Genomic DNA, 25,342 nt, shown 5'->3' on the forward strand with positions numbered 1-25,342 from the left:
AAGGGACAGAAGGCCTGCCCACCACCTAGTCTCAGAGCCCTGTGTGTCACACCATCCATGTGGCCAGGAAAAAAGGGGGGGGGAGATGGAGGCACCCTCTAGAACTGGCCCTCTCATCCCTGAGGAAGGCCACCCACTCAGACCCAGAGTGGAGCAGCACCGCCTCTGCCAACCCTGCCCACTCCACAACTGCCACCACCCGACCCGTGGTGTCAGGCAAGGCCAGCGGGGGCCCAGGTACCCCATTTCCCACAGCAACCAATACAAGCACAGCAGCAGCCGTTCCCCACATTTATTTTGGAATTCCAGACAAAGTACAAACATTATTGAATATGATGAGTAGAAATGGCAGCAGTCTGGTTAAAGGCAAATAATAATATGCACACAGATGATTATTTATGCTGCATATATGTACACACAGGCTAGTCGTGACACACGAGGGAGTCAGGGAACTTGGTGATCTTCAGCTGGAGTTATGATTTCTTGCCACTGAAAGTGAGAAGGCCGACAGACGAGGCTCTGGAAACACCACAAATTTAAATGGATGGAACCCAAGAGCATTAGTGCAGAGCTGTTCCTCTCAGTGCACAGCAAGATGCCCAGGGCACCACAGCATGCCACCACCACCCACGGTGTCCTCTGTGGACACCTGCACCCCCTGTCCTTGGCACCTGGCCTCAACTCTTTAGGAGTCTCAGGGGCACTGACCTCCTTACAAAGGGTGTGGGGGGGTGTGAGGCCAGGCCTCTCCCTGTGGGCCCCTCCCCTCACTGCCAGCACACCAGACAAGACCTGTTCGCTGCACCAGGGCTGCCCTGACCCTCGGCCACGCTGTCCCTGCAGGAGCTCGCTGGGACACCCAGACTGGAGTCATCGCTGAAGCGCGTCTGAAGGAGCTGACGCCAGCCATGCCCGTCATCTTCATCAAAGCCATTCCTGTGGACCGCATGGAGACCAAGAACATATATGAGTGTCCCGTGTACAAGACACGCATCCGTGGCCCCACCTATGTCTGGACCTTTAACCTCAAGACTAAGGAGAAGGCAGCCAAGTGGATCCTGGCGGCGGTGGCGCTGCTCCTGCAGGTGTAACTGGCCACTGGTCCTGCGCCACGGCCCCACCCTGAACCAAGTCAACCAGGCTGCAATCAGAAACGCCGCCTTGCAACTGTCACCTGCTCTTTACGGGAAGCATTGGTTATTTTCCTCTTACATAATCGAGGTGCTTTGTGACTGAGTGCACCTGGACTAGCCCGAGGGGAGGCTGGAGGCTGGAGTGTGAGAGGCGTACAGATTAAAAGGCCTGCAGTCATTGGCTGTCTCATCCTGTTGGGCCCAGCGCCTCCGGCCTGCCAGAGCAGGGTGCAGCTGCAGCAAGGCTCGGCTCACCACAGCCAAGGGCAAGCACCCTGCAGACCAACCCCCAAATACTGACTCCTGGGGGGGGGGGTTGGAGAGTTGCAACCAGCCTGGGGCACAGCAGGTGCAGCCTGTGATCTGCTGATGCCCACACACAGCCCCCCAATAGGTGCGCCATCATAAACAGGAGAGTCCTCTCCTCTCCCAAGGACAAGAGGGCCTCCCCACCCTCCACCCATGTCCACGCACAGCCCCCCAATAGGTGCACCATCATAATAAACAGGAGTCCTCTCCTCTCCCAAGGACAAGAGGGCCTCCCCACCCTCCACCCCAGGACCTAGAAGGGCACGTGGCTGCTTTCTAAAAACCACGGGTTTTTAACTGTGAGGTTGTGTCCCTGTATGTCCTGAGGGGGGAGGGTCAAAGGTGGGGGGAAAGACACTGTCTCTTGTCCCCACCCCTGCCGTTCTGCAGGGCCAGTACGTAGAAGGATGTGCAAAGTCCTCAAGTCCCCTTGTGAGAGTGTGTGCAAATCCAGGCTGGGGTGGCTATTTTGGCCTCTACCCAATTCCAAGGCCTAGCTAGTGAGGACACCCTAAAAACTCCCCTGAACTAGGAGAACTAGTCCACAACACACCACCTGGGTGTGCTCCAGCCGCCAGCACCCGTCTGCCCCAAGGGAGTGGGCACAGAGGCGGGTGGCACACAGCCCCAGGAAGCCCGCCCAGGCAATAGGCAGCTGCAGGCTGCGTCCACTGAGTCCTCCAGCTGGCAGGAAGTCTGCAGGAGTAAGGTCCACGGGGCCCTGGGGCCACATCAAGACATCCCAGCAACACAGCCAGGCTGACTGGGGCAGTGGGGTGCAGATCAGAGAGAAGATGACTACTTAGAAACTTGGAAGCCAGGGCAAGCAGGTGTAGAGCCTACACAGGTAAGATGGAACCCAGGGGGAGCGTGTCAGGCAAGCATCTAGATAGAAATGGCGCTCCATCTTTTTCACATGCATATTCACCCAAACCATGGGTGAAGAAGTGGTGCAGGAAGTCTGACTCAAATCCAGAAGGGAACGCAACCCCTCGGGGCCTAAGGAAGGAAGCAGAATTGATGCCAATGACCCTGGCTGTCGGACACCCCCCACCCCTGCTGGCCAGGAGGGGTGACTGCAGCCGTTCATAACCAGGCCGCAGGGACAGAAAGACCGCCAATGGCCTGCCACAGCAGCTCATCTCTATTCCCCGGTAATAACCGCAAAATGTGAAGTTTTTCCAATTTTGCCTTTAGAGCCTAAAATAAAACAGTAATTTATTCCACATGTGCGTATTGCGGGTAGTTGAGAAAATCCTCTCCAAACTTTCCAAGAGATGATTCACCTTTGGGTTGTCCACCGTGAGGGGAAAGCATGGTTTGGAAGAGAAACCAGGGGGCCTCCAGTCTCTGCCTCTCTGGAGCCTTCCCAGTACTCCCATTAGCAGGGACAGAGGGAGCAGGGGCACAGAGGAACTGCTCAGGCCAGGCTGCGCACGGGGGTGGAGAAACCCTAGGAGTGCGAGGGCTGATGGAGAAGGCCTCTCCACACAGAAACCCAGTGCCCCTGCCATTCCTGCGTCTTCTAGTCTGAGGGCCGCAACACAACCGGGGGCAGTGTGGCCAAGGCCCAACTGCTTAAACTGCAGCCATCCTTGTAGAAGAGTGGTGCTTGGGCCCTGGAGCCCCCACCACACAGCCAGAACCTGGGAAAGGTGGTCCTGGTGGCTGCCACCTCTCAGGAGGCCAGCCAGAAGCACGAGGCACAGGGAAGTTCTCCAGTCTGGCTCCCCTAAAGTCGGGCTGCCACTCCTGGCACGTACAGAAGGCTCATGCTTTGTGCAAGATCCTGACATGCTGAGACTGCGCAGTAAGTTCTAAAACTGGCTCAAGACAATGGATGGGGCGGATGGACTTCTATAAATACACAGGACAGGTAGATTCAAAATGCCCTGCTTGAGATGACACAAGACGAGCGCTGGCATTACCAACAATCACAAGGTGTACAGCGTACATGGACACTGGGGCAAATAGACAAACAAAACATTAAAATGAGCTGGGTGAGGCGGCACACACCTGTAATCCCAGCAACTCAGGAGGCTGAGGCAGGAGGATTGTAAGTTCAAGGCCAGCCTCAGCAACTCAGCAACATCCTGTCTCAAAAAATAAAAATAAAAAGGGCTGGGCTGGGATATAGCTAAGTGGTAGAATGTTCCTGGTTTAATTCACCAGTACACCTCCACATACACACAAGCAATTAAAATAATGAAGAAAAAAACTACAGGATTAAATGCAATTTTTTTTTTTAGATGAGGTTGTCAAGAGCCAAGGAACTCTACCAACAGAGAAGCATGTGCCACTATACCCCCTCACTCCCCTGTACCCCCAAGCTGAAGTCCTAACCAAGCCAACATGCGGAGGACCCAGGAAACCAACCCCATCTGGGGCCCTCCAGAGTGTGCTCAGGGTCCTGAGGAATCTGGAACACAGAGGGTCACTCCAGAGAGAGCCCACTCTCACGGCAGCCACCCACTCCCTGCCCAACCTCCAGGCATCAGGACAGCCAAGGGGTAGCTGGGGTGAGCCCTAAGGTGCCTGCCTGTGGGACCCAGCAGGTGGCTTTCTGGTAGGTAGAGCACGTCTTGACACCTAGAACATCACACCTCCCTAACTGCACGTCACACAGACGTCAGGGAGGCGGCAAGGCAGCAGCCCAAGGTCCAGCTCAGCCACCATGTGGTCCTGAGCTCAGCTGGCCAGAGCCCGCCCCACTCCTGGAGGGCTTCGTCCTCCTCCCATAGCTGTCTCCTGCAGGGTCCTGCTCAGCTAAGGGAAGGGAAGGACAGGCTCTGCCTCCCTCTCACCCAGGGCCTCACAAAGCCCTGGCACAGGAAGGCAGAAGGGGACTGCACACTGCTGACACAGGCGGCCCAGCACTTGGTGTGACTGGTACCTGATAAGAAGTGAACCAGCTTCCTAATTTAGCATCAGTCTTCAAAAACTTTGATGACAGCTTTCCACAATCCTACAGTAACCTCCATGTGCTTAACCAAGGAAGGGGTGAAAGAGCCCTCAGGGTTCCTTCAAGAAGGTCTCTGGTAGTCGGACCACCCCTGCCCTACCCAAAGCTCTCGGCAACAATGAGCTGAGGCGGTGCGAGAGACAGCACCTGGCGTCCTCAGAAGAAGTTCTTGATCAGTGGAGTCACCATCTTCACCCACAGCTTCACCTGCCGACTGGGCTGCTCAAAGGTGGCAGAAGACACCACACCTGACCGCAAGTAGAGCTGCTCTTGCTCCTGAGGAAGAGGAATAGACAGAAGTAGTTAGAGTCCCCTCCAGCACCAGGTAACACGGCCCTAAGACCAGCCTGGCAAACACTGTGTCAAGGCCAGAAAACACATGTCAGGCCAGAGTGTGGGGGTGCCCAGCAGTAGGGCAGGGCAGGCCCACCGTGTGCAGCACGATGCTTGTGGACTAGCTACAAAGCCCCATTGCTGACGATGCCAAGACACACCTCTGCATGTCTCCAACTTGGAGTGGAGGAAACACACCTGGTGGGAAAAACACTGTGGAAAGCTGTCTTGCCGTCACCTACGTCCATGACCAAGGGCCAATTAGAATAAGACATACTCCATATCTGTGTGAATACGTCAAAACAGACCTACTTTCATGAATGACTAAAAGGAACAGCAAAAAAAAAAAAAAAAAAAAAAAGCTCACTGTCACTAAATGAATTGGTGTATATCACAACGACAAGGCCCTGGGCCACGCAGCAGAGTAAGTGCCTGGCACGCAGTGCAGAGCACCCTCACTCAATTCCAGCACCACCAAGAAAAAAAATGCCTTTTACATAAGACACAGTTTTCCTTCCATCGAATTGGTAAAAAAGTCATCTTGTGATGTCATTATCCTGGCTGGCGTGGACTGCTGTGGAAAGGGGCACTGAGTCACCTCTCTGGAAGGCAATCTGGCAACAGGTATCAAGAGCCTTAAACGTTCCACTTGCAAGCTTCTCCCACAACAGCAACTGTGCACCCTGAACCAAGCACTAGGATGTCTGCACACAGACACTTATCACAGTGCACCGTGAAAGGAAAGACTGGAAACCACTGACACGCCCCAAGCTCCTTAACAGTACATCCACACAGCAAGACAGCATTCACAGCGAGACCAGCACATCCCAGGACGCTTAACAACAGGGCAGAACTCACAGCACACCTGACAGAAGGAGCTGGGTGTGGGGTATATGCCTGGCACTCTTGGGAAACAGGCTCCAGGACCCCACAGACACCAAACCCTGGGCATGCTCATGTCCCTGGCACTAAATGCACAGCCTGCGTGGACACGTCCCATGGGGGACTTCTGAATTCCACCTTACCTGTAGTATTTAAGGTACAGGCTATGTATAAATATTTGCCACACTGTATTGTTTGGGGGAAATCTGAACATGTTCAGTACAGACGGAATTATTTTCCATCCACTTTGATCCATAGGTGGTTGAATCCTGTGGGTTTGAAGGGCCAGCAGTAATCCTAATTCCTTTTTTAAAAAAATGTTACGCCTTTCCACGCATACACAGAATGAAAGGGAATGAGGAGCTCTGACCAAAGGCTAGTTTCTTCTAATTTTTCTTAATGTTTACACAAAATGTTTATTACTTTCACCTCTGAAACATGTGCACAGGCTTTGCCTCCGAGTGTGTGGAGGCTCTCTGGAAGGAGAACGTTACTTTCTTCAGCCATGTGCCCTTAGGTGCTGTCCTCTCCTGACTGAGCCTCAAGACCAGGCGCGGGACCAAGCGTCTTATCTAGGAATTCCAGGCTGTGCCTGCATCCACACCATCCAGAGGCTCCCGTCAGGATGACCAAGCACACAGTCCCACAAATGCAGGGCCACACAAGAGGGACACTGTGTGAGGGAAGACCAGGTCACCTCGGGTGTCGGCAGCTGCACTTCCTGCTGCTCCCTCTTGGCTGTGCTTGCTGCCCTGGTCATGAAGCACACTCTGAGGCCACATCCATGCACGCAGACCCTCAGCTGCTGTTCTACCCCAGCTCCAGGTGTCACAAACATGGGAGCCTAATTCTATGGCCTCCCAATTGCTGCTGCTGAGCTCCAAATCCCTGGTGGGAAGTGCCTGCCGGAGGAGCCAGCTCTGGTCTCAGGGGCGGGTCTGCAACTGCAGCCCTGCATTCTCAGTGAACAGCCAGCCAAGGCTTCGATGAGATTACCAGCACAACTTCCGTGTCCTCAGACTCCACCACAGGGATGGAGAAGGAAGTCAGCTGGCCGGGGTCACAATGCTTTTCGAGGGAGTATTTCTTGGGTCACAAGTGGAAAACTGTTCTCTGAACAAAGCCAGGAAGCTTTCCACTTTTATTGTATGCACTAAGTGAAGGGAGGGACTTCGGATTCTGATAAAGACATCTCCCCATTCCCAGAGCTCCACATGCCCTGGCCAGGGCCCTTCCCTGTGTCCCAGCAGAACTACAGCAGCAGCGGCTGAGAGCACAGACCCCAGCTGCCGGGGCTGCAGGGACTTTCTGGTGTGTGGCTGCACAGCCCCAGTAGCACTTGGCGCTCGAGGACCAGGCACTGTAGTCCTGGCACAGAGGCAGACCGGCAGAATAATCTAGAAATGCATTTCTGCAATTCACAAGCATAGAATCAATCTCTTACCACCCTCCCACAATCCAAAGCCCCTGAGACTCAGGTTTGGGAAGAAAATATCCCAAATATGTTATTTGAGAAAGCAGCTCCCAACCACAACTGGCCCAGCTTTTCTCAAGATCCAGGATGTGGGCTGAGTTCCCTGATTCAGGAAGTGGGGAACGGTCAGTACCAAGATGCTGGGCATAGGCCTGGGGCACTTACTTCTCAAGTCAACCCAGGTTCCCCACACAACTCGTCCCCACCCCAGGCCAAAATCACCAACAGCTCTATAGTGGGCCGTCTGTGCACACAGTTCTCTCTGTCCTAGAGGCCAGAGTCCAGGAGATCCCGGGGATAAGAGCTGCAGTCTGTCTTTCCTATAAGCTGGGATCTGAGGCCAGTGGCTGCCCCCTTACAATGGAATCTCTCAGCTTGTGGGGGCTTCTTCCACAGCTTGCTATGTCTCCCTGCAAGAAAAAAGCTGCTGGATAAATCCAGTGTCCCAGGGCCACCCAGGCCTGCTCTTCCATGGACAGGAGACTGCAGGAGGAGGCCCAGGGAACGAGGCAGCACCTCCTCCCCGTCCAAGAGCTCAGCAGCACTTCCCAACACTGCACGGGTCAAAACCTGGCAAAACAGCACGTTTCTGCACACCTGTGACTCAGGAAGGGCAGCTGATGCTGCCCATGGCCAGGCTCACACCCTCAAGAACCCAAAGCACTGCAGGCCGCACCCATATGGGGCCTGTGCTTCCTTTTCAAAAGTCCATCAATACTGTTGTAGATGACCAAATACTAAAATCTATATAAAATCATAGGTGAATTCTTGGTTACATTGTTATCTAAAGAGAAAACAAAACACTGCTACCATCTAGAGAAGGCCAAATCCACTGCTGGCCCTTAAAGAGCTGCCCTTGTTTTTCGAAGAGGTAGGCCCTCTGAACAGTATAGGACAAGTCCCCAAGACATGAGTCCATACCATCCCGCAGCTGCAAGACCAAGGGCCTGATCTTCCAAGGCTTCTCTGATGCAGGTCTCTGAGAGGCCCCACTACCAACTCACTGCAGACCTGGGGGAACTCAGTCCTAGTCTCACTGCCTCAGCAGACAATGGCAGGAGACAGCTCTTGGAGCAGCCCAGTGACCTGGGCCAGGCTGGGTACCAGCCGCACCCGCCACACACCCAGGAATCCCACTGCTTCAACCAACCTGGTGGAGCTGCTGCTGCAGGGATCGGCTCTCTGTCACGATGGCGATCTGGGCCTCCAGGTCCCGGTGAACTGACCTGTACCCAAAATTAGGAGAGCCAATCAGCGTGAGACAGGGCAGGCTGCTCCCTGCCAGGTACAGCCAGAGGCCTGCAGGGAAAAGGAAATGGGCAGACAGAAAATGAGCATAGAATCTGCCAACATCCACACTACGCACTGTGTCAACCTAAGAGAAAAGCAGCTGGCCAGGCTCTCTGGTTGAGAGGTGGCCAGGGGGTCCACCCCCACACCCTGTGCTGAGGCGCAACAGACACCCCAGCCAATGCTGCTCTGCACTACCCACCACTGTGCTATGACCTTGGGTCCCACACAGGATGAGCAGCTGGGTTCCTTGGGGGAACCCAGCGAGGCTGGGTTAGCTCTCATAGGCCGCCCACAACTGTGCCCCAGGGAGAGCAGCGCTTCAATCCCAGCTCTGTGAACTGCCTCTGCCATCTCTGGGCCTGCCAAAAGTTGCCGGTGAAGCTCAGGCCCGCACAGGCAGCAGCTGCTATCCCCAACCCCAGGGCGGGAGGCAAGGGAAGAGGCACAGGAAGCAGCAGGTAAGGAACAGCAACCCCCTGCCTGGGTCAGCCGATTGTGCTGTCACCAAGGAGAGACAAGGTACTGGGTAAGAAAGAACAGGCCTGCCCGAGGACACACAGCCGCCCTTCCTGCCTCCGGACAGGGGACACACAGTCTCCCTTACCCAGCCTCCCTATTTCAAGCTGTTAACACACCAGAAATCCAGGAAGCCCAGAGGGGCTCCAGGCCAGACCTCTGCTCTCACTGGCAGTGGGGCTCAAGGACTTCCCTTTCAACTGCACTCAGCAAAGTCCATCTGGGCCAACAAAGGAGAGGACCTGAGGGCCCTGCAAGTTTCTGTCTCTCTTAGAGAAACACTGGTTTCCATTTTTTGCTAGGAGATGGGTCAAGGATCAGCAGGAAGACTGTGTGTCTGACCATACCCTGGAGACATTTCTGTAAGAAAGGTCGTGGGTTCTCTCAGAATCCTGACCTGTCGTCCAAGACAACCAGGCAGGTCCTCATTCTATAACCTCCCAAATCCCAGGACCTGCTTTCACAATTCAGCCCCCCAAAAACCTACTCCTAACAGAAGATTCCCAAAACCTGACCTCCCAAGACGTGTGCTGCTCAAAACATCCTCTTCTTCCAGGCAGCATGGATTCAGCATGGCCTCTACACTTTCCTCCTCAGCGCACCCTCACTCACACCAGAAAACCCGGCCCAGTGTGTTACCACATGCTTGTAGGCCCCTGTGGGCAACTGCGCGGGATCAACTTCCCACCATGTCTCCTCCACCAATGGGATGCTCTTAAAGGCCCGAGACCTGCATGACCACAGCTGGCAGTCTGCAACACACACCACGTTCCCAAAATAGAAGACCATTTCCTAATTCTCACTCAGAGCAGGAGCATTTCCAAGAACAGCTTGGGTAAGAGGTGACGAGGCCCTGCCGCCTGTTCCTGTAATGGGCTCGTCCCCTCCCTTACAGAGGGCCACATCAAAGCTTGCCTTGTACCCACTTCATCAATGGGGCCTCAGGCTGTGCAGATAATTCAAGAGGCCACAGGCAGGGCAGGCTGTCCCCTCTGTGGGGTCCAAGGGAAGGCTGCTCTCTGCACTGGCCGCTCTTCACATGCACATGCCTTACCCCACGCCAACCCTCCCAGAGCACGGAGCCGGGAGAGATGAGACACAGGGTAGGAACTCCAGCAGCCTCAGCCCCAAGACAAGAGATTCCTCCCACCTGCTGAAGGTAGTCCCTACTCTTCTCATGACAACAGCAGCCTCTTGTAGGGACACCTGTAATCCCAGTGACTCAGGAGGCTGAGGCAGGAAGACCGAAATTCAAGGACAGCCTCAGCAACTTAGCGACACCCTGTCTTAAATAAAATATAAAGGGCTGGGGTACAGCTCAGTGGTAAAGCACTTGCCTAGCATATGTGAGGCCCTAGATTCAATCCCCAGTGCCACAAAAGAAAAGACAAATGGCAAGCCTGGTCCCCACTGGTGAGATCCACTGAGATAGTGATCTATACCCACTGGTGAGATCCACTGAGAGTGAAAAGCACTACCAAGGAGGGACACTGCCCACACTACCAGAGGTGGCACAGGGCACCTGTGTCCCAGGGAGCCCTGCTGGGAAAGTGGTCTCCCTCCATCTGAACTCTTCCAGGCAGGCAAGTTCATCACTGGTCTGCACCCTGAGAACAGCTGGGAAATTTCCCGCGGGTGGGGAAATCAAGAAAACCCCTGAAGTGCAGTTTCACCTCCTTTGCTCCTGTCAGGCCCGCAGCTCAGGATGCTGGCTGTGCGTGCACAGGGAAGACACAGGGACTTGCTGTCGGGAAACATGCTTCCGGCTCAGGGCCATAAAATGTTATCAAGCCCCAGCTCCTCACCCCAGGGCCTGACCTTTGGGCCCAACATCTCTTCCATTCCAGGACCCAGCAGGAACTGCAGCAGGAAGTAGGGGGAAGCACCCTGCTATGGAGAAAGTGACTTCAGGAGCAGACTGGGGTGCAGGCTGTTCACAAGGCAGAGGAGGACTGCAGACCTGGGACCCTAGGGAGCAGGGGAGGCCAAGGCAGCCATGACCGCCTGGAGCCCAGCAGAAAGCACGTGAGTGGAAGGCCACATGAGGACAGAGCTGGATTCAAGTTAAAGGCCCCTGCTGCCGCCCAGCTCTGGGCCTCCTTCTCAGAAAAAGTGACACCAGCCTCTGCCCTTCTCAACAGTCACCTTGTCCATTGATGCAAAAGCCAGTTCACAGCACTTTTCTGTCTCCTGCAGAGGCCCTAGACACCTCCTGCAGGATGGCACAGGCCCCATCCTAGCCAATGCAGTTCTGCAAGCCTAGGAAGCCCATGGGGCTTTACTGTCCGCCCCCTGCCTGGGTCGCTCCTGCCCAAGGCAGACGTGGGCCACTCTCTCTTCACTTAGGCTCTGCCCAAATGTCAGGTCCTCAGAGGGGCCCTCCCTGGCTCTTAGGCCCATCAGCCTGGATCCCTTCTCCTAACTTGGTCTTGTTCACCTGACGTGTATTGGTACGAACTCCTCTGCTCTCCTTCTGCTTCCAATTAGACTGAAAGCCCCAGGAAACAAGAAGCCCCTCTTGGCCCAGTGAGCTACTTCCACTGCTTTGAATGATGTACGATACATGGTAGGACCTCAATAAATATCTGTTTGAATAAATGAGTAACGATGACTTCCAACAAAAGATTAGATTAAGTAAGGTTCGAAAGCAGAAGCTCAAGGATACTTTAGGTCAGGGGCGTTCTCTCAGGATCTTGCCCAGAAACCCACACGTATGCATCCCCCCGCAGGCCCCTACAGTAGTCTGCAATCAGGCCCTGGTAAAAAACAAGAAGAAAAAAGTCACCCTGGCCTCTGCTCCAGGGAGAAGCACCTGCTGGCTCTGGTGTCAGAACAACTCTGAAACTCCTCCCGTGCGCCTGAGGCGACAGTATGCACCAGCACAGCCCTAAGCCCCAGCACCCCAGAAGGGTTCCAGGTGAGAGCCTTCCCACTGCCCCAAAGGCACACAGGGTGGGGCTTCTGGCTCCCACCATCAGTTCACCTGTAGGCACCATGTCAATCAGCCTATCAGGAAGACAATAAAAATAGTGAAATTCTCACAATCATTAACAGATTCCGCTGTCAGCAGGAGCCAGAAATCTCTCAATCCTATGGCCCTGCTCCGCCCTGGCCACACACGTGGTGTTGTTAACGTAGGGTACTGAATCCAGAACAAATGAAGTCATTGATCTAAACTCAATGAACTCATTTTCTGATCCTGCCCTAAAATGCAAGCCCAGGGCTCAGCCCACACACAGATCCTGCACCTAGGTGCACAGTGTGGGCACGGTCCCTGTCAAAAGGGCTGCTGGCTCTCAGGACAGGGTTGGGACATGGTTGGCCTATTTCACACTCTCAGCAAGAAGCTGGAATTGAGTATGAGCGCTGCCCTGGCCTCACCCCTCCACGGGCAGGAAGCCCACAGGCTGGAACACAGCTTGATACCTCATACTCAGCCTCTGCTGAAGCTGTGGGCTGTCACAGACCTCAAGGTGAGTCTCCAGCATGTGGCACACTACAATTACAGGATGAAAATGGCAGGCAGCTGGGCTCTCCTCACCACCCCAGTGCTCTACAGGGACCGGGCTGGGGGCGGGTGGGCCCGGGGCCCAATCAGATGAGTCTGCTGCAGCATCTAAAGTAGCCTGTGGGCAGAGTCCAGATTCTACCCCAGCTCCCAGAACCTCGTCCTGCCACACCTACAGGGCAAGGAATGAGGGCCAGGCAACAGGAAACTGGCAAACCATGAGTCATAGGAGCAGCCGGCAGCCTGCTGCTAACATGGAGGGCTGCCCAGCCGCATACCAAGGGGAGCTCCTGAGGACTCCCATTCTGAGGACCCAAGAGTTGCAGGTGAAGGCCTCTGGCTTCAAGCTGTCCTTCACCACCCAGAGGCAAGGAGAGCAGCAGCAGAACTCCACAGACCAACTCCCAATCGCTCCCAACCAGGCAGCAACTTGAAGAAGGTGGGCAAGAAGACACACTCCATGGAACTTGATTGTCTTATTTTTCATTTTTTTGTGTGTGGTGTTAGGAATGGAACCCAAGGCCTCATACATACCAGGCAAGTGCTCTACCACTGAAAAACTCCAATTTTTTATTCTTCCAGGGGAGCAATACGAGGTACAGGTATACATTCTGGTGATGCTGGGTGGCAGTACCACGTTGCAGCTCCCACAGGCTCGAGTGATGAGGGACCACTGGTACTCCACTGTGTTCCTGGGGCTCAGCTGGGAGGTCAGCAGGTTAAGTGCATCAAGTGTTTTCAACTCACAGTATTTTCCTTATGTTACTTTCAACTCACATTATCTTCAACTTAAAATGGACTTATCAGAACATACCCCCATGTGTACAGGTAACAAAGCCAGAGACCCCACATCTAGAGAACGAGACTTTTGTCCAACTGTCAATCATCTGCTCTGAGCTAACAGAGCCACTCCTAGCCCAGGCCCTCGATGTCAACACAGCACCAGCCTCATGACCCCAGAGGCATCTCTCCTGGCTTGTGCCACTGGTCATGCTAAAGAAAGTCAATGTGCATCCTGCCACCCTGCTCTCCTGTTAATTCAGTGCCATCACCTTACTTGGCAGAAAGGAAACTGAACCATTCCTTCAGCTTCTACCCAGGGTAAAACTGAACCAAGAACCAGGGTCCTGGGCACAACATGCGGTAACATCTATACTGAAGCACACTGACACCAGATCTTCTGAAGAGGTGTCCTCTGCAAAAGTGAAACACAAGACTAAACAGATAATCCATATTGCAAAAGGAGTCTCTAGGGCATGATGTTAAACAGAAGGCACCTCTGGCTAGTTTACTAAAACATGCCACAAAACTGAAGTCTACTAAGAAACCAGTGCAGTGTGCTCCTGGGCGCAGCGGTGCACGCCTGTGATCCCAGGGGCTCAGGTGGCTGAGGCAGGATGACAGCTTCAAGGCCAGTCTCACTCAGTAACGTAGGAAGAACCTGTCTCAAAATAAAATATAAAAAGGGCTGGGGATGTAGCTCAGTGGTAGAATGCTTGCCTAGCATGTATCAGGTCTTGGGTTCAATCCTCACTACTAAAAATAAATAAATAAATAAGAAATGAGCAAAGTCTGCAAGTGAGGTAAACCTCTAGTCGGGCTGGGGAACAGAATAAATACCGCTTCCACCACTAGTCACCACACAAGGATCTCTCCAACAAGGCGTCTGAGCAACTGCTGGATGTTCCCAGCAACATCTGATAACACAAAATACTAAAGACCTTTGGATTTCCTGCCACCAAGCTGCACTGAAACCCACTGGCACCACTTAACCAGTGTGGTCATTTCCCACAGAAGACTGTCTCTCCCAGCCTCGCCTTCAGGCTTCCCCAGGGCAGGAACCAAACCCACCTTCCCTGCAGAGCCACCCTTACAAGGCCATCAGCAGTCCAACACACAGTCCTCCAAGTTTCCTATGGTCTGATTCCCAGGAATACTGCCACTGTGTAGGGATCTGGAATCTAGGGCCTCGGGCTCACTCTCCAAGGCTTCTGGGAGCAGGAAAAGACAAGATCAGATCAGGCCTGTCCCACAAAAGAATTGGGTAAAGGAATTGTGGTATTGGCTACACAGTGATCAAAATTTTCTGGGGCTCAAACAGGCCCGCAACTTGTACCTAGCATGAGCCTTACAGGAAATGGTCCAGCGCACCAGCAATCCAAATCCACAACCACACCCTCTCCTGACACAGGCTGCTTTAGGGAAACGACCATTAACAGATGAGCCAGAAACGGCTGCTAAGACCCCACTATGGATCATAGCCACCAAGCAAGGAGGGACGCTGGCCTTGCACTTCAGCATGGAGTGACTCTAGCTCCTGGCTTAAGGATGCTCTGCTCACAAGAACTTCCTCCATGCACCATCTGCCCCCGACCCACCCACCTCTGCCATACACACACACCCACATGTGCCCTGGGATCTCCATGCCTCCCCACCAGCTCTGCGTTCCCAGAGGGCAGAGCCCCACCCATACCAGCGTAGAAGGGAGGGAGCAGTAGGGGCACATAATCCGGGAAAAGGTGAGGCACACTGGAAAAGCCAGTTGGGTACTTCTGCTTCAAAGGTACTAGGGAGTCGCCACAGGCGTACCAGTGCAGCTCCGAGGAAGAGACCTGAATTTCTCTTCCTCGGAGCTGCACTGGTACACCTGTGGCGACTCCCTAGTACCTTTGAAGTACCACAATACCACAATTCCTGCAGGCGGAGCTAGGGCAGCTGAAGAGCACTGCACAGTTGTGCCTCCACTCAGCCTGGGCCTGGGGCTACACCCTGGTACCTCTTCAAAGCTCAAAGCTTCTCCCAGCTGCTCAGCTCCTTCTCTGATGCCCCACCCCAGGGCACTGTTGTGATTCCCAGAAGGAACAAGGCCAACCTGAAAATACTTTCCACACACCTCCCTGCCGGCCCTACCCATCCTGAGACACCTGACCGCCAGGCTAGTTCCGTCCATGACATGCTAGGATGAGTCCAACAGTACAATGGGGCAGTCACTTCCCACAGCAAGCAATGCCACCTGCCTAGGCAGGTGTGGGGCCTCAAAACACAATGGGGCCAGTGTGGACAAGCCAGGAGCCTCACCATGTTTTCTAAGGCTGGGCAGCAAAATCTCCTAGGTATAGGGAGTAAACACACCAAGTTAAGGGCTGGGGCTGCAGCTAGGAGCTAAGCACCTGCCTAGTATGTATAAGACCCTGAAGTCAACCGCCAGCTCTGCAATCAATCAATCAATCAATCAATCAATCAATAAATAAATAAATAAATAACCAGGGTAGGTTCACCCAGAAAGCTAGACTCAGGTCTCGGATGGCCTAAATGTTAGTGCTTCTTAAAATGTATCCACACTGAAAATGCTAGTTTTAGGAGATTGAAAAAAGGGTTTGACCTAGGAATTTAAAGATGTCTTCGATGACACAGGCGTATACATGGCACCCAAGAAAGAGGCCAAAGCAACAGCACATCCTCCGTAGCTCAGCTCTTCTAAAAGATTAAGGAGGGCTGGGGATGTGGCTCAAGCGGTAGCGCGCTCGCCTGGCATGCGTGCGGCCCGGGTTTGATCCTCAGCACCACATACAACCAAAGATGTTGTTTCTGCCGAAAAACTAAAAAAAAAATAAATAAATAAATATTAAAAATAAAAAAATAAAAGATTAAGGATGGGCAAAACAGCCAGGGTGAGCAAAAGAGGCTTCAGGACTGCCCAAAGAGAAGCCAGAAGAGCCACATATGGAATTCCCAGCCCAAGTCCCTAGGACTGTCCATTCCTCTTAAACTCTCAGGTCAGCACTCTAGAGGTAGGCATACTCACAACGCCCAGAAGTCAAAGGGCAAGCCCACTGCTAAACATGAGAATTTTGGTTTTTTCAGTGCTGGGAATCAAACCCAGGGCCTCACACATGCTGGACAACTGAGCTACAAGCCCAGCCCTGCTTCTGCACCCCTTTTTTTCAGACAGGGTCTAAGTTGCTGAGGTTGACCTCAAACATGTGATTCTCCTGCCTTGACCTTCCAAGTAGCTGAGATTACAGGGCTGTACCATAAGCTTGAGGTTTTTCTTAACACTGGGGATTGAACCCAGGGGCACTTAACTGCTGAGCCACATCCCCAGCCCTTTCTTCATATTTTGTCTAGAGACAGGGTCTCAATCAGTTGCTTATGGCCTTGCTAAGTTGCTGAGGCTGGCTTGGAATCTAGATCCTCTTGCTTCAGCCTCCAGAGCCAATGGAATTAGACGTGTGCCACCGTGCCCAATAAGCTTGAGATTTTAAATGTACTTCATCACAATTCAAAAAGGTACACATAAGAATATGCCCCCACCTGGGCTGTGCTACTAGATATCTGAGAGGGATCACAATAAAAAACTGATCTGGGCTAAAACTCACTTCCCACCCAGACGTTAAGTATATAGGACATTCATCAATAAGAACTAAACACTGAAGAATACTGGTTCCAGGGGCTGGTGATTTGGCTCAAGCGGTAGTGCGCTCGCCTGGCATGTGTGCGGCCCGGGTTCGATCCTCAGCACCACATACCAACAAAGATGTTGTGTCCGCCGAGAACTAAAAAATAAATATTAAAAATTCTCTCTCTCTCTCTCTCCCTCTCTCCTCTCTCACTCTCTCTTTAAAAAAAAAAAAAAAAAAAAAAAAAGAATACTGGTTCCATTTTCTGAGTTACAGGGAGAAAAAAGGTGGAAACTGGCACCCTGGAGAAAACAAAGAAGAAATGGTGAGAAAAAGAAAGAAAAAGGATGTTGATGGCAAACCCAAGATCCCTGATGATCGCTGCTCTGCCAACAAGCAGAAGCACCACGATGAGATGTGCCTAAGTCATATCCAATCCCTGTCTGAGATTACATGTACTGCATTTTTTACAAGAGTCACCAAAATGGTTTCCATTTGTTAGTCTTTGGTGTGTAAAAGAAAGAGATTTCCCACAACTAACATTTGCTTGAAGTAGCACAAGTCTGTAATCCCAGCAACTCGGGAGGCTAAGACAGGAGGATTGAAAGTTCAAGGCACCCTAAAGAACTTAAGTGAAATCCTGTCTCAAAATAAAAAAATTTAAAAAGGCTGGGCATAAAGTTCAGTGGTAAAGTGCGCAAGGTTCAATCCCTAGTACTGCCCTTGCCAAAAAATTGACTTGAGTATTTTAACCCTCACCTCCCCAGGACCCAAGACCACCCCACTGGGCCTGGGAGGGCACCATGAGCATCATGGGAGAAAGAATGGAGTGCCACAGGCATGGCTGGTGTTCCGCAGGGGCCAGCACAGTACAGCTAGCCCAGTCCCTGCCAGAACGCCAAGAGTGTGCCGCTCCCCACCACCAAGAGCCTCCCCCGTGTTGGAGCAATCCTGAGGCCAGCCACCACATACCTTTGGCATGGAACGTCCAGCCCCTCCTCCAGTATTCCTGTAGCTGAACCCGCTCCTGCTGCCCCAGGCTGCACACCTCGCTATAGAACTGCCGCTCAATGTGCACATAGGCTGCAGGGATGGCACCTGCCACCCCCTTGGCTCCAAAGAAGCCATTCACCTCTGGAGAGGCCAGCAGGATCTGGTACTCTGCCCGTGTGCCCAAGACCAGGTCCATGTAGGCCTGGGTCAGATTGAAGTAGCCCGTTGTAAGGTAGACCCTAGCACCTCGCTCAGCCTCAGTCAGCAGGGTCTCTGTGACAATCTCATCAATCTGGATCTCAAAGGGCTTCATCTGTATCAATGGATAAATCCAGGTGTCGGGTGCTGGTCTGCGATCACCAGCAGCTGCTGCCTCCTCCTGTGTCAGTAAGGAGTCCCCATGGAAGGTCTGGGCATGCAGCATCTGCTGGCGAGTCCGGGCGGAGTGGATCACATCCATGACCCGCTTATTGGCGGCCTTGCAGTATGCAGCCCGGTCACCTAGAGGGAGACAAGAGGAAAGGAGGAGAAATGAGGAGTCAGGACTCTGCTGGCTCAGCCACAGCATGTGACAGGCATGCGAAGATGTGCAAGCAGAACACATGCCCCTTTTTCCTCTGGTACTGGGGATTAAACCCAAGAGTGCTCTTCCTCTGAGCTATGTCTCCAACTTTTTATTTATTTGGGAGAAGGTCTCACTAAGGTGCCTCAGCTGGCCTTATACTTGCAATCCCCCTGTCTCAGCCTCCCAGACCACTAGGATTACAGTGTGCAACACATGTCCAGCCAGAACATGTACTGAGTGAGCTCCAGGCATGAAACCCTGAGCAAGACTCCTCCAAGGATACAGCTGCCCAGAATAAGGACCTTGCCCACAGAGAGAAATAAAAGAGAACATCTATATGATCTCCAATTGCAAAAAGCTCAAAATCAGAGAAGATGAATTTGGGGTGACAAATCAGGACAGTAGTTACCATGGGGAATAACACCTGGGGAAGGTCCAAGGGGAGTTTCTGGAGAACAATACACTATGAACAGGGCTGGGGATGTGGCTCAAGTGGTAGTGCGCTCGCCTGGCATGCGTGTGGCCCGGGTTCGATCCTCAGCACCACATACCAACAAAGATGTTGTGTCCGCCGAGAACTAAAAAATAAATATTAAAATTCTAAAAAAAAAAAAAGAGCTCCCTAGTTCTCTTCTCATTTAAAAAAAAAAATACACTATGAACAGGCACATGAGCTATACCTGTGACTGGAGTTCAATACATATGTGAACTTCATGAGAAAGTTTGTGTATATAAAGCCAAATTAGTATAGCTAAAACAGAGTGGGCACACACCATGACAAGCGTGTAGAGAAGCATAAGCATAATTAACCACCAGTGGTGACACACACGGAATCCTCTGAGGGCAGGCTCTGGGCTGTATAGGGAGCAACTATCCTCTCTGAGAGGATGATGGTGGCAGGTGACTGTGCAGACAACTAGGTGGAACAATACAACTACAAGAGCTATTATTAGACAAGCAAAGACTGAATGATAATGAGCTGCCCAAGAAGTATGGGGAAAACAGAATAAGAGTAAAACTACACCAGGGAAATAAGACCAGAAGTCAATAGAATGAAAATACAAAAATGGAGAACACTGTCCAATATTAATCCTCTGAAGAGTCTTGAGACAGCAAGGCTCTGGCAAGGCTGCTGGGAAGGAAAGCCAACAGAGAAGGATAGCCATAGTGGTCATACATACTTGCTCACATAGACCGAGAGGACAGGGACAGACACTTGAGTGCCTTTCTAAGCTGTATTAACAAACAGAAAAGGAACGTCCTATGCAGGGTTCCATCCTGCTGCTGCCAGTGACTACCTGGATCGGGGGAGCAGGCACAGTGCCCACTGCCACAAGGGCTGCATGGTCAGGAAGGTGTAAGCAGGCTGCTAAGCACATCTGTGCATGCTCTGCCCCTGAGGACAGTCGCCTTCTCAGTCAAGACTGGCCTACCACAATGGACCAGCCATCTGCAAACATTTTCTTCAGGGGCCAAATGTACATATTTTACGCTTTGTGGACCAAAAGATAAAATTGAGGCAAATGTGTGGGTATTCCTATAATAAGAAACAGATTGAAGTCAAGTTTTTATTGATGAAATTCAAAGGCTAGTGGCAATAACTAAGCCTCCACTAGCAACACACAGGGCAGTGGCACAAATCGCAGCCTAGCTGGAGGGCCATGCCTCCCCTGGCATAAGGCAGGACTCCCACCAGGAGGTCCACTCAGATGCTTCCATCTTAGGACTACAGGACATGGAGAGCTCTTCTTACAAAGTCGGTGTTTAACTCCTTCCCCAAGTTGTCCCCAACTTGTGAACATGGTTGCAAACTCAGCAGCTGCCCTTTAAAAATCCACAAGCAGCCAGAGCCACAGGAATCATAGGAATGCAAAGGCCCAGGAAAGCTGTGCCAGGACTTGCCTGCCTCCAGCAAGCAGAGCTGAGAGCTCTCCCCTTTCACTTTCCAGGCAAGGGGAGAGCCCACAGACCTCAATGGAGTGGGAGCCACAAGGCCTCTGTGATAGGAGATTAGGGGAATGAGCTGAGAAGGGCAATTGCTAAGCTGCTTCTTCCTTTAAGGGCAGGGCAGGCTCCTGGCTGACCCACATGGGCCCACAAGCCCAAGCCCACACTCCCATCTTCTCAAGCCAGGTCTCACCTTCAGAGCATGACCTTCAGCCGGTGAGTCACACCTATCTGGCTTCAGAGACAGAGGCAGAACGCAGTCCTGCCACCCTCTCTCCTGTGCCTGAAGCAAAGCCACCTAGGTGTGTTCCCTGCTCTGCACCCCACAGCCAAGGAGCACAGAGCCAGGCCCTACCTTTGTAAGGATGCACCATTCCGTCCACCACCTGCACTGTGTTATCCCCCTGCAGTTGTAGGGACACATCTCCCACTGCATCCACCAGTTCCGTGAAGAAGTCGGCAATCTCCGCACAGTCCTGCAAGAACACGTAGCGGTCCTGGCGGTTGGTGAAGTAGGAGTCACTCAGGTTTGCACTACAGGAAGGAAGAAGCAGGTGAGGACTCAGGTAAGAGTGTACATCAGCATGACTGGGTGACCCAGGCCTCAGGAGAGGATTGACAAACTTGAGTCAGGAAGTAACAAGAGCAGTCATTTAATAAACAGCAGGAGACCAGGAAGGACTAGCACCAGGGGACACAAAACAAACTGCCAACCCCACCCCCACTCCAAGGAGCTGACCATCTGGCTGAGAAGAGCCAAATTAGATGGGACCATCTACCAGGTCCCTGAGAGGATCAAAAGCATGTGGACTTCTACCTGGCTGCTTCACCTTAGTCTTCCTTGCCTGACAAGTCACTTGTCCTCTCTGACCTGGTTTTCCAGGTATAAACCAAGGAGAACTTCACAGGGTCATGGTGAGAAATGAGTGATGTGGCACACAGCAGGGGGTTAGCACAGTGGCCAGAGCACACAAGTACCCAGTAAATTCTGGCTGCTTTCCAAGCAACCTTCAGGGGCTCCAGCAGGGCCACAGAAGTGTCTGCAGGTGACACAGCAGGGCCTCTGAGACTTGAATGGACAGCTATCCTTCCTCCTTATCCCACTGACTCCCAGCCCACAGCACTAAAGAGAAGCTGACAGGTCAGACTCACCCGCTCAAGATGACACTGTTATCAAAGAGGTATACTTTGATGTGCTGGAGGCCAATGGTCTCATTGAAGCGCTCAGGGACAAGGAGCCGGAGAAGCCCACGGAGGTCGGGCGTGTGGAAGAGGGAGACGCGCACTTGCTCTGGAAACCTCTGCAGGAGTGGAAGTAACATTGTGCGAGAGTTCTTTTTGCCTAGACAGGAGGGGAGCAGAGAGAAAGGTGGGTGACTAAAACCAGGAGAGACATCCCACCTGCCAGGGAGGATCCACCTCTCAGATGGGCCTCACTTCCCCTAGGCTGCTTATTTGAACCAGCCACACCAATAGACACTGCTTCCAGCCTGAGGACTCTGGCCAGCCTCGAGCAGGACTGCATGCTCTGCACAGCAGCCATCCACTGTTTTTGCTACCTGATACCACTTCCCCTCCTGCTGGTAAGTGTACTCAACTTCCTCTGGAAGGTACCACCCAGCTCACTCTCAGACTTCCTGCTCTGGGTAAAGACGACTTGCCTTGAACTCTCACCCAAGGTCCCCAAGAGAACATAAAAGCCTGGGTTGAGCCACTCCGCCCACTCCAGGCCTAGGATGACATTTAATTCGGGGCTGGGGCCACAGTCCATGGCAGCCACTCAGGGGTTTTGGCCTGAATGTCAAGGAAGGAGACTTTCTTCTAATAGCAAAGGGGTTCTGGGCACAGGGCCTCAGCCACAGAGACCACTACACAGAGCCTAAGAATGAATGATGGCCAAGGTGCCCATGGGCACAGAGCCTTAGCCACCAGAGGCCACCACACAGACTCTGAGAAGGAAGCAAGCCCAAAGAAAGCAGGGCCAGGAGATGCATCTGGGGATAAATCCAAGCCCCAAATTATGAGGCACATAAAGAGATCAGGCACAAGAGAAGAAAAAAAAAAAATTGGCAGGGAGGGAAGCAGTACCAGGGATTGAAGGCAGGGCTGTTCTACCACTGAGCTACATGCCCAGTCTTTTTCGCTCTATTTTGAGACAGGGTCTCACTAAATTGCCTAGGATGGTCTCAAACTTGCAATCCTCCTGCCTCAGTCTCCTGAGACCCTGGGATTACAGGCGTCATCCCCAGCAAAAAAAAAAAAAATACTTTTTGCCTAAGTTGTTTAGAGCTGGGTTCAGTCACCTGATACAGAAGGAATCCCGACTAAGAAAAGGAGGCAGTTCTGGGCCTTGTCTCTGCCTGGAACCAGGAGAGGTGACAGTGTAACTCCTCAAACCAAGGCTGTGGGAGAGGAAGAAAAAAGGCTAAGTGTGCAACCTACCTCTTGAGCCCCGGGTGAAATCCAGGAGAATGGAGACTTTGAGGTCAGATGGAAATTTTGCTTCCAGAGACTCTTCTAGAGTACTTTCCAGGCAATCCACCTATCAGGGAAAAGAACCCAAAGGAACAGAAACAAGACCAAAAGGATATTTGTGCATTTAAAACAGTTCATCACTTGGTGAGCACACACCCTCATGCCCTTCCTGAACATGCACACACACCACCAGAACTCAGGAGCCACTGCTGGGAAAGCACTTCAGGGCAAGGCCTTGGGACAATCAAAAACAGTCCCCGCGCTGCTAATGTGAACCCCAGGAGACAAAGGCCAGAGGCATGCTGCTCAGCAGCATGGCCTGGCCACTCAGGGACACTCTGAGACACCGTCTCCCACACAGGTTTCAACAGACAGTCCTCACAGACACACAACAAATACAGGTCTATTTATGGAGCATGCTCAGTAAGTATTTGCTGAATGAATGAATCCAAGACAAGCTGCCCACTGGCCCTCCTCTATGGCCAGGACATTTCATTCCTACCCCATGAGAACAAACAGCCCTCCCGAGATTGTAGCTAAGAGGGTGACCTGGCAAGAGGAGAAGACTCCTTCCTCAGAAGCAGGGAAGAAGAGCCAGGCCTACCCACCTTCCCTCTGCCACACTCCCATCCAACCTTACACACTGCTCAGCTCCCATCTCTTGAGTTTCTGAACAAGGACAATCCAAGATAATGAGTCATTCCCCTCCCTCTGAGCAGAAAGCGACCCCAACCCAGGACACATGTATAACCTCATTCATAGTCCCATCAATTCCATCTCAGAGGCTGCCGGCCTATACTGGACCTGTCATAAGCAGCACCACGTGGATGGCTTCCAGCTCCTGCCCACTCCCGCCTGCCTGAGTGACAAGTGCAGCATGCCAGGAGTCCAGGTGGAATGGGGTTGGCTCCTACCTGGTATCTGACACCAGCCTGGGTACACCCGGCAGCTCGACCTGCACTTGGGTTCATTTGTGCAGTACAAGGTCAGAAAATATTTTCTGAAAAGGGCCACACAGTTGTGACAGATGGCCTCTGTCAAAACCATTCTGTTGTGCTGCTGCTGCACTGAAGTAACCATGAAGGTGCACAATGAGCATGGCTGTGCTCCAATAAAACTTAACTGATGAACACAGAATGTGAATTTAGTAGACTTTAAATAAGCCAAAAATAAATAGTCTTCTTTGGTTTATTCCAATCATTTGAAAATGTAGAAGCCATTCTTAGCTCAAAGGCCACACCAAAGCAGGTGGTGGACCAGATTTGTCCTGCAGCTCTCAACTGGTAGACAGAGAAGCAAGAGCCCTGAGCAGGAGGAGGACACTGGCCAGCCCTGATTAAGCCTCCTCAAGCCCCCTCACACCCTCCTGACTCGAACAACATCTGTAGCAACAGGAACAAGAGCTGCTGCGACAGAAACTAAGACAGCACCAACCCACCTCTCAGGACTGTGATACTCAAGGACCACCTCCCCATAAACCTTACCAGCTCTTGCTCCAAAGGACCTGTCCCCAGGTAGAGAGATGCCATCACGACCCGCCTCTTGGCTACTTTTATCTGCCCCTGAGAGAAAAGAAACCATTCAAAATTCACAATCAGCATTTTCATAGTTCACCAAGAAAAATATGTTCCTTTGACCTTAGAGGCAAATCACACTCCAAGCTGAGTTACCCCATGTCTCCACTAAAACATACACAGTTCCAGGAGTGATGGCACACACCTCAGAGGCTGAGGCAGGTGCATGAGTTCAAGGTACAAGACCCCTCTCAAAAAAAACAAACAAAACAAACAAAAAACCCACCATATATTGTGACCTACCAAATAAGGACTCACAATCCTCAACACACAATTCTCAAACTTGTAAAGTTAGGCACAACCCTAACTCTAACCCTACTATAAAATGCAAGGCAACCATTAAAAAGAATGAAGCAGGGCTGGGATTGTGGATCAGTGGTAGAGCACTTGCCTAGCATGTCTAAGACACTGGGTTCAATCCTCAGCACCACATAAAAATTAATTAATTAATTAATTAATTAATTAATTAAAGGTATGGTATTCATCTACAACTAAAAAATTAAAGAATGAAGGAGGATTGAGTATATGGCCATGCCTATAACCCCAGCAGCTCAGAAGCTGAGGTCAGGGGATCACAAGTTCAAGGCCAGCCCCAGCAACTTAGTGAGACCTGTCTCAGAATAAAAAATAAAAAGGGCTAGGGGTAAATTTCAGTAACAAAGCGTCCCTGGAGTCAATCCTCAAGAGCTACCCCCAATTAAAAAAAAAAAAAAAAAAAGAACGAGAAAAGAATGAAAGATATTATATAGTGTGTGCATGTACAAACATGCCATCAGTGTGTTCAACTATAATGCACCAATAAAAAAATGTGGTGGGGGAATGAAGGAGATCTGTGCCCAACAATGTGAATGTCCATAATGTCCACAATAGATTGCTGAGATGCAAAAGCAAATTACTGAGCAGAATGCAAACTATTTTCTCACCTGCCTATGCCCAACCCTGTGCACACAGCTGTACACATGTGCATGTACTTATGTA

General features: G+C 51.9%; 2 protein-coding genes across 6 annotated transcripts in view; one reads left to right on the forward strand and one right to left on the reverse strand.

The window, feature by feature from the left end:
* The window catches only part of Dnah17 (dynein axonemal heavy chain 17), a 91,966-nt gene extending 89,296 nt beyond the window's left edge, over window positions 1–2,670 (forward strand). Inside the window, exon 80 of the mRNA XM_078041542.1 lies at window positions 844–2,670. Coding sequence (XP_077897668.1) covers window positions 844–1,091 — 248 coding nt within the window. The 3' untranslated portion in view covers window positions 1,092–2,670. The remainder of the gene's footprint in view (window positions 1–843) is intronic.
* The window catches only part of Pgs1 (phosphatidylglycerophosphate synthase 1), a 38,885-nt gene continuing 13,820 nt past the window's right edge, over window positions 278–25,342 (reverse strand). For 2 of the 5 annotated variants that reach the window (XM_078041540.1, XM_078041541.1), the window contains exons 3-10: window positions 24,275–24,352; window positions 22,758–22,857; window positions 21,468–21,657; window positions 20,671–20,849; window positions 17,783–18,304; window positions 8,244–8,392; window positions 4,552–4,680; window positions 278–936 (exon numbers count right to left, since the gene is read on the reverse strand). In XM_078041540.1, the coding sequence (XP_077897666.1) occupies window positions 4,561–4,680; window positions 8,244–8,392; window positions 17,783–18,304; window positions 20,671–20,849; window positions 21,468–21,657; window positions 22,758–22,857; window positions 24,275–24,352 (1,338 nt within the window). In that variant the 3' untranslated portion in view covers window positions 278–936; window positions 4,552–4,560. Of the gene's footprint in view, window positions 937–3,458; window positions 3,536–4,504; window positions 4,681–8,243; window positions 8,393–17,782; window positions 18,305–20,670; window positions 20,850–21,467; window positions 21,658–22,757; window positions 22,858–24,274; window positions 24,353–25,342 lie in introns of all 5 variants that reach the window. The other 3 variants (XR_013435852.1, XR_013435853.1, XR_013435851.1) reach the window with 3 other exon arrangements.

This window comes from Ictidomys tridecemlineatus, chromosome 3 (genome assembly GCF_052094955.1).
Source record: "Ictidomys tridecemlineatus isolate mIctTri1 chromosome 3, mIctTri1.hap1, whole genome shotgun sequence".
In the NCBI taxonomy this organism is placed as follows: domain Eukaryota; kingdom Metazoa; phylum Chordata; class Mammalia; order Rodentia; family Sciuridae; genus Ictidomys; species Ictidomys tridecemlineatus.